Raw genomic sequence first — 9,095 nt, 5'->3', positions numbered from 1 at the left:
CCCGTTTCTCCTTGGAACCGGACTCGACTGAACCGGTACTTTAAATACTCGGAACCGCACATCACTACCACGAACGTAATGGAAGGATCAAGTGCACTCGGAGTGAGGCAATTGCCGAGGTTTTTTTTTAATCTCGATCCAAACCGACGAACGGTTTTAAGGACAACGAAAAAGAAGAATCGTTAGTAGTAAATTTCCCTACAGGGTCTTGACAGTACATTTATATCAGTGTACACACACACAATTATGCGTGCATCAATGTATGATGTATTCTCACATTTGTTGGCAGCCTTGCCCTTATGGCTGGGCGTAACGCTCTGTTGGATGGATGGAATTTTCAACGAATGCTTTTGATCTTTTCAACCGAATGATTTTTTTAATAATCATTTTTACCAAGAAATTTTTATTACATTTTGACATTTTGTGTTTTAACAAAAGTTTCAACAGTTAATAAAACGTTGAGCCTCTTCACAACTTGCGGTTCGTATTTTGCCACACATACATATGTACATGTAGGTATGCAAAGTAAATATATTTCAACTGCAGTTACCTTTTTCATGAATTGAAAATGAAATAATTAAAGCATGTACAAATGTACATTAGGGTGGTCCAAAATAAGCTAAGTCGGAATTTTTATCTCACCCCATAGGATTGTGAAAAATATATCCAATTTTTTATTTTGAAATCAAACAAGTAAGAAAGTCTAAGTTCGGGCGGAGCCGAACATTAAATACCCGGCGCAAGTATTAAATATATATTTTTTCACCTTTCCGAAACCTACCGCTACATGGTAAGCCGGGGTGTATCAATTTTGAGTAAATTAGCGTCCTTAAATTTCGAAATATTGAAGTTTCAAGCATTTCTGAAATTTACCGTTATATGAAAACCGGCCGTAATTTTAGTCCGATTTCAATAATTTTTAAAGTTTTGCTTTTATGTGGCAAGCACAATAACCATACCGAGCTTGGTACAAATTGCTAGAACGGTTAGCGAGATACATATATGTGATCACAAGTGGGCGGTGCCACGCCAATTTTCCAAAATTTTATAATAACATATTTCTTGGTAAATAATTGTTGCAACCACCTATTTTGAACAAATTAGCTTCAATATTTACTGATTTATCGAAGATTTTGTATCTCTCAAAATTACCGTTATATGGGATGTGGGCGTGGTTATTGTCCGATTTTAAAAATTTTCAGCCATTTGGTATACTGTACCAGGACCAACAACTGTGCCAAGTCTGGAAGAAATCGGTGGAGACGTTGCCAAGATATACACATGTAGCCATAAGTGGGCGTGGCTGCGCCCATTTTTCAAAAATTTATAATATTCTTATTTTTCGTCTAAAAATTATTGTAAATATTAATTTTGAGTGAATAATCTTCAGTAGTTACTAAAATATCGCAGTTTTCGTTTTTCTGAAAATTACCGTTATATGGGAGGTAGGCGTGGTTATTGTCCGATTTCGCCCATTTTCAATACCATCCGTCCTACGCCCAAAAGAAGTTCACGTACCAAGTTTCGTTAAGATATCTCAATTTTTACTCGCGTTATCGTGTGCACAGACGGACGGACGGACGGACAGACAGTCACCGCTTAATCGATTTCTCTTTTCATTCTGATCATTTATGTATACATTTGTCTATATCTATCTCGATTCGTTTTGCCTGTTACAAACAACCGTTATGTGAACAAAGTTATAATACCCTTGTGCACAAGTGCGCTCGGGTATAAAAACCCTAAGTCATAAGTATTTCAATTGCATCATCCGCGTCTTTCCTTTCCATGTTTACGCTTTGAGTACAAAATCACTTATGAGCCGCTCGCCGTTTGTAGCAAACGACCAGCATGTTGGTGCTCATGTGCGCGGATATGCTCGTCGTGTGTAGCTACTATAATAGTAGCCATACATAGTAACCATACTTTAATACTAAAGATTTTTTATTTATCACCCCTCATTGCATTTTGTGGCATTTTCGAGGATTTTGGCGGACCTATATAATATAGTTACTATGAAAAAATGGTTAAGTAAATATTTGTGTATTATTGTTAGGAATCTCCTGAAGAGACACAGAGTTTTGCGATCGAAAAATATTGATTTTCAAGAATTCTATACCATTTCTACGAAAAGTTCCTTTTTCCTATATAAAATACATGGAAAACTTTGAGCGCTTTTAACGACTTTTAATGTTTTTTTTTTCAAAATAAAGAAATAGCGGTATATTTTTTTCGGTATAGAACAATCCTAAGGGGTGAGAGCATGCACATGCATTTTTTTTGACCACCCTAATGTACATGCAATATATATGTATATGTCAGTAAAAGTACGTATTTATGTAGCTTTCGGGAAATTGAATGTTAAATTATAAATATACATTTAGTCTTTCGAAGGATGTTTTTATTGCACTAGAAGGGGGGGAGTATGTTTTCTGAATACGCAATTCGTTTAAGAAAGTTTTATGTGTAGAAAAAATATTTTTTTTTATGCACAAAATGAATGAAAGTGTACTATGCATACACATATGTATACATATGTACATATGTATCTCCAACACAACTATTCCCACCACATTTGTGTGTGTTATCAGTGATTTGCCAAACCGAAAAATTTTGATTATTTTGATTTTCGTCAAAAAGATGCATAATTGCTCCATTTTGAAATTTTAAAATGCTTTCGCTTCGAGGTTTTGCTAACTACGGCTGCATAGGGCCAACGATTTAATTAAAAGCAAACAATTATTACGGCAATAGATACAGCAACTACGGACAAATATACATGCATACATATGTACATAGATTTGTGGCAAAAGCATTGTCCATGGCATACGCATACCCAGAAGCTTGGCAATATGCGCTTGTGGCAACGAAAATTAATTTGACTGCAACCACTTTGGCGAAATGAATTAGATCAGCGTTGTTGTTGATTTGATTCGCATACACCTTTGCCGTTCGCTTCCATAGACGCACCTAAATTGATATTTATTTGCTTAGCAAACAATTCAAGTTTTAATTGGAAATTTATTTGGCCTTTTTTTTGAAATTTTTGTGTGTTGTATGAGTAAGTAAGTATTGCTATACCCCAAATTGCCGCTTGAAACTAATATGGAAACATGAAATACTAGATATTGGTGGGCGCTAACCGTGGCTGATCTTGTTTAAGCTATTGACTGAAAATGCAGAACTCATCAGCCCATTACTGACTGCCGCATTCGGCAGAAATACCTCATTCGGCAGAATTGTGTGCGAAATTTGTTTTCTGGTTACGAAAAAAAAAAACAAAATGTATCTACTAGCAAACGGATATAATTCAAATAATAAATATTGCAAAATGTGATGAGCGCGCACCGCTAAGGTAACAGGAGAAAAATCACATTTGTTGGCCGCAGCTAGTGGTCATATTTATAATAAGTAGAATTAAAAGTAGGATACTTCAGAGAGCGCTCAAGGAATTAAGTTCTTTCGCAGAAGACCGCGAGCTCAACGTCAGTCTCTAGAAAAGGTCACAAATTGTATTCACCAAAAATAAAAAATAAAACTTATTTTCAACCAATGCACATATCTTTATTTTAACGCGAAGTATTTGGAAGTCATATGACGCATGAACTTCGGGAACTTGAAGATATTGGCGGTCAGATAATTGCATACGCCGATGATATTGTAATAGCTATCTCGGGTAAACATCTCTCAACATTAACAGATCTGATCCAAAGATCCCTCAACAATCTATCCCTGTGGTGTAACAGGCGAGGACTGGCAGTGAATCCTGAAAATACAGATCTTGTACTGTTCACTAGGAAGCACAAGATACCTGATCTCGGGAACATAACTCTAGAGGTCGATACCCTCGCAATAAAGGAAGCGCTCAAATATCCAGGTCTCATAGTAGATAGGAAACTAAACTGGGGGCCCAAAGTTGCAGATAGAGTGCGCAAAGCAACAGGGAAAAATAGGGAAAAAATGGCGGGTGGAACCCAAAATAATGCACTGGCTATACACGACGGTGGTTAGGCCATACCACTATCACGGTATAGTGGTATGGTGGGACACCCTTTTGAAAGGCGTAAACTTCAAAAAAAAAAGGGACAAGGTTCAATGGCTTGCCTCCACACTCATAACTGGTGCGATGAGAACAACACCATCCAAGGCACTGTATGGCCTACTGAATTTTCTTCCGGTGGACCTACATGTCAAACAAGTCGCCGCAAGTGGTGCGGCAATTCGAACGAACATTCTAAACAAGTGGTCAAATATCAGTTATGGTCACGGTAGAGTACTAACGGAGTTTCCGGAGCTTCCCGGATTGGTGGACTATGCACTTCCGGAACCTGCATCCACTACGGCATTCGCGACCCTCCTACCCTTAAGGGAAGAGTGGAACCATGACGTTGTAAGTAGTGGAGAGTCCATCCATGTATACACAGATGGCTCAAAGCTCGAGGGAAGGGATGGACGAGGTGTATACTCCCAACAACTGGGAATCTCCCACAGCTTTCGTCTCCTGGACCACTTTAGCATTTTTCAGGCCGAACTGATGGCAATCGACACGACCACGAAACGGTAAAATATGATATGATATCCCAAGTTGATATCTATATCTTCACTGGCAGCCAGGCGGCAATAGAGTCCCTCACGAAGCAGTCGAAAACCTCCATGGTAGACATGAAATGCCGCGCATCTCTTAACGATATGGCTGAGTCATTTCGCCCAAAAGTGACATCCGGGTCCGGGTCACTGCAGCATAGAGGGGAATTGTAAGGCCCACGAACTGGCGCGACTTGTCACGAAACTTCTTTTTGAGGATATAAACGATGAAATAGGAATACCCTTACAAATTTGTAGGCTACTTATCTCCGAGAGGTTTACTAAAGTAGCGAACGACAGGTGGCAGGACGAAATCACCTGCAAAACTGCCAAACAATTGTGGCCGGTGCTCAGCGCCAAATGCACTGGCCTACTACTGAGTCTAAATAAGCCCAATATTGGATTATTAGTATCTGTCATAGCAGGGCACTGCTTAATTGACAAGGCCTAAGTTTACATGGCTTCTGTAGAAGCTGTCAAGATGAAGAGGAAGAGGAAACGATTCCGCACCTGTTGTGCCAGTGCACTGCTCTATCCAGACGAAGACTTTCTACTCTCGGTAGGCAATTCTTCGACAACTTGGAGGAATTTTGATGCGTCAAAAACAGGAATCTTCTAAAATTCGTTCAAAGTTCGAAATGGTTTTAGCAGGGATTGGGACTTGCGGCATCACAATGGGCCGTGAGCCTAAGTGTGTCTTATAGACGACTGCGACAACCTAACCTAACCTAACACATGATTTGATTATAGTTACATTATGCAGTTATAGTTAGTTGAATCTTTTCTCAGTGTGGATTTCAAGCCGTACGATTTTCAGCACATGCCCGTATAATTTATTGCTTGCGTAGAAGCTTAAAAGGTACCTTATTCTGGTAACTACTTAGCTTAAAAGTTATAGTAGTTGCAACTTTAAAATTATTGTACTCTGGCCTTAAACAATTAGGTTTACTCATATATTTAAGTGAGTATTAGTATGGAATTTCGGTGTAGTAGATGATTACTTTTTGTATTCATCACATTTTAAATCGAACTTGTGACGCTATGTCGATTGGAGTGGGCATTAAGCTCCTTTCAGCAGTATAAGTCGCCAGGTCTAGACGATATTTTTTCCCATACCCCAAGGACTATAGACCCATTGGCCTAACATTGATTCTTTAAAAGAGCCCGGAGAGCTTACACGAAAGGAAAATCGGCAGATACCGCTCTACACAATATTGCTAGACGAATAGAGGCCGATCTAGAGAACGGAGAATACGTAGTGGGGTCCTGCTCGTCATAACAGGGGCATTTATTAATGCCTAAATGCAAGCCATTTTAGACGGAATTACGACTAAAGGGGTCCACCCCTTAGTTTCGGACTGTATTAGCAGTATGTTGAGCTGCAGAAATGTTTCGGCACAGTGGGACAGGCACAGGACTAACAAGGCGGTTAACAGAGACAGGAATTTAGAGAAAATGGAAGTAGGATCTACTTACTGAATGTCCGATTGATATTTTTATCATAGTAATAGCTCATAAATTGGCCAAGCAGTACGTTAGATGCATCTTTGTATTAATATCGAAAAACGAGATCAGGTACTCTTCACCAGGAAATACAGGGTACAAAACTAGCTTAAACCTAAGCCGGATGGTGTGACCCTCCAACTGAAGGTAAGCACCAATCACCTCGGAATAATACTCGATAGGCAGCTGTCGTAGCAAGCTTAATGTGGAGGTGAGGGGGAAGAAGGCATTAAATGTGATGGAATTTTGGTAAATTTTTGTTTCCGGATTTCCACTCTCAGAAAACAAAGGTTATATTTTAAAATTAATATTCCCTTTTCTCCCAATCTTTGGTGTGATTTTTCCATTGTTCGAAAACTTCTTTTCGCGAAATTATGCGAAAAGAAGCTGAAAATCAAAAATTAATAAAATCTAAAATTACATTATGTAATTTACAAGGACGTGAACCGGATAAAAAATTTGGTCGGTTCGGTTCAGCGGCTCGAACCGTTGTTGCACTTTTGGATTGGTTCGTCAAAGCGGTTTTTTTGGTCTTTGAACCGGGGTTTCGGTTCGGTTAAACGGTTCGAAAAACAAAAAAATAACGGGCAAATTTATGTGTCAAGTGTCAAGTGCAACAACGCACAAGGGTAAGGGTCAAGTGAGATGGGCTGCCTTCACATTTGATATTGTCACATAATAAAAAAACGTGGTAGGTATTACCATGTTTGGCAAAAAGAAAAAAAGTGGGTACATTTATCTATTGAAAATTAGTTGAAACGAACCTTTAAACCTTTAAAGAAAGTGGTTCGGTTTTCGGTTCGGATCAAACATTTGGGGAAATTAGTTAATTAATAGAAAAAAGCGGTTTTCCGGTTCAAAACCGGTTCGGTTCAAAACCGGTTCACGTCCCTGGTAGTTTACATAGGCATATTTGCAAAGTTGCGCGAAAAGTTCCAATTATATATTAGAAAACTATATAAAATTCTGTAAAAATAAATTATAAGAAAATTTTTTATTTGTGACTTTTACTTTTCCCTCCTTAAGCCCAACCGAGTTTGCTTAATCATTTGTCACCAAGACTTTTTTCTACCTGCCTCCATATCGACTGCTGAGTGGAAGATCGATCTATCTCGGCCGCCAGTTCGAAAACGCCCTATCTCAAAAAAGTTTTCAAGAACGCCCTATTTCAGAATTTTATTGAAAAATATTCTATCTCAGAATTTGGTTGAAGAACGCCCTATCTCAGAATTCGGTTCAAAAACGCCCTATCTCACTTCAAAATGTATAGAAAGTGTGCTGATATAGGGCGTTTTTGAAACGAATTCTGAAATAGGGCGTTCTTGAACCAAATTCTGAAATCGGACGTTTTTGAAAAGTTTTTTGAGATAGGGCGTTTTCGAACTGGTTGCCGAGATAGGTCGATCTTCCACTCAGCAGTCGATATAGTCGAAACACTGTGCATTTGTTTCTTCTTTTTTTTATCTTGTCTAATGTTGATCGTGATGTAGTCAGTAATAAAAATATTTTCATTGGACGCTATGGTAATTGATTACACTTACACACAAATACATTTATACTAGGGTGGTATTTAAATAAAAACATCATGGGGCACACCTTCATTTTGTTTCTGCGTACCAAATAACGACATCCACGAAAATAAATTTTCTTCTAAATTTTAGAAATCGCTGCCAGGTTGTGAAAACTTTTTTATAATTTTTTTTCGAATCGCCAAAATTCGGAAACATTTTTTAATTTTTTTAAATGTGTTGAAAATTTTGAAATTTTAGTTTAATATTTTGCATTTAGAGCAGAATAAAGCGGTGGACCATACGATATTTAGATGTTGATGTTTTTAAAGACCACCCTAATACATACTTATCTGTATACTATAGTGTAGTTTTAGTACAACAATAAATATCATAAAAACTTTTAGATAATATTGATATTATATAATTTTACGGGCTGTAGTACTTAATTTCAAGGGGTCATATATTCCTGCTTGTAGACACAATCAATTTTTTTAAGTGAAGTTCTATAAAACTATGTTCACATATCAATATTATCACAATCAAAGCTCGTTTTTTAATCACCCCGTTTACACAGGCAAATCTCAGATTATTAGCCGTCAAATTTGTTGTGCTTGTTATTCTCACATCTCAAGGAAAAGTTATGTTTCTTCTCTGTGCGACCGTGATCACGTTTTTATGCTATAATAAGCAATATAAATATATTTTAACTTAACATTTTATTAAAAATACCTTTACAAACCTCTTCCTTGCTAGCTTAAATTTTTGTTTACTTTTACATTTGGCATTTCTACTCTTTTTTGCAAAAACAATCGATAAAACTTGGATGGACACCGAAAAGTTATCGGTTTAATCTGAGATTATTTTATAATTACAGATTAACAAGGGACGAATTTTATATGGCTAATCTCTTGTTATAATTACAGATTAGGGTGTTAAGCTCGAAAATGAGGATAATCTACTTATATGTGAACCTAGTATAACACAATAAAATTAATAATATAAAATACAAATTTTAAAGTATAGGTATACCTTTATAAGTATGAATGTATGCAGTATCCATGTGCCCGTATTGCAAACGCCAATACTACTACATCCTCTTTTTCCAGCGCAAAATTCCAACCACCTCCACCTGTGCAGCATATCCCCTATCAAATATTTGCTGTGATTTTATTTTCTTTTTATTCTCTTGCCGCAATAATTTCTTCTATAAAACCTCAAAACAACCCCAACAGCATACATTTTTTTTCTTTACCTCAAAGAGATGATGATGTTCGTTAGCAAATTAATATACAGTTATATCGTTCTGCCAACAACAAAAAGCCAACATAATTGCCCAGAGATCCCCGTCCACAAAAGGCAAGAGCTAAATATTACATCAGTGAAGTTTATAAATGTCCATGCCAAGCGAAAACAGAAAAAAGAAAAAAAAAAAACAGGAAGAGCAATGGCGGCGGATCCTGCCCTCGAACTCAAAGTTATGGATATGAGTGCGCGTAT

The 9,095-nt window shown here is 37.4% G+C and overlaps 1 protein-coding gene across 1 annotated transcript in view; it reads left to right on the top strand.

The window, feature by feature from the left end:
- Positions 1-3,594: 3,594 nt before the first annotated feature.
- Positions 3,595-9,095, top strand: part of LOC118746948 (homeobox protein ceh-1-like) — a 6,186-nt gene continuing 685 nt past the window's right edge. The window contains exon 1 of the mRNA XM_036480941.1: positions 3,595-3,676. Within this exon, the coding sequence (XP_036336834.1) occupies positions 3,595-3,676 (82 nt within the window). The remainder of the gene's footprint in view (positions 3,677-9,095) is intronic.

This window comes from Rhagoletis pomonella, unplaced genomic scaffold, assembly GCF_013731165.1.
Source record: "Rhagoletis pomonella isolate Grant_MI unplaced genomic scaffold, Rhpom_1.0 Rhpom_scaffold_00011, whole genome shotgun sequence".
NCBI lineage: Eukaryota > Metazoa > Arthropoda > Insecta > Diptera > Tephritidae > Rhagoletis > Rhagoletis pomonella.
This window is presented reverse-complemented; position numbering and strand designations above follow the sequence as displayed.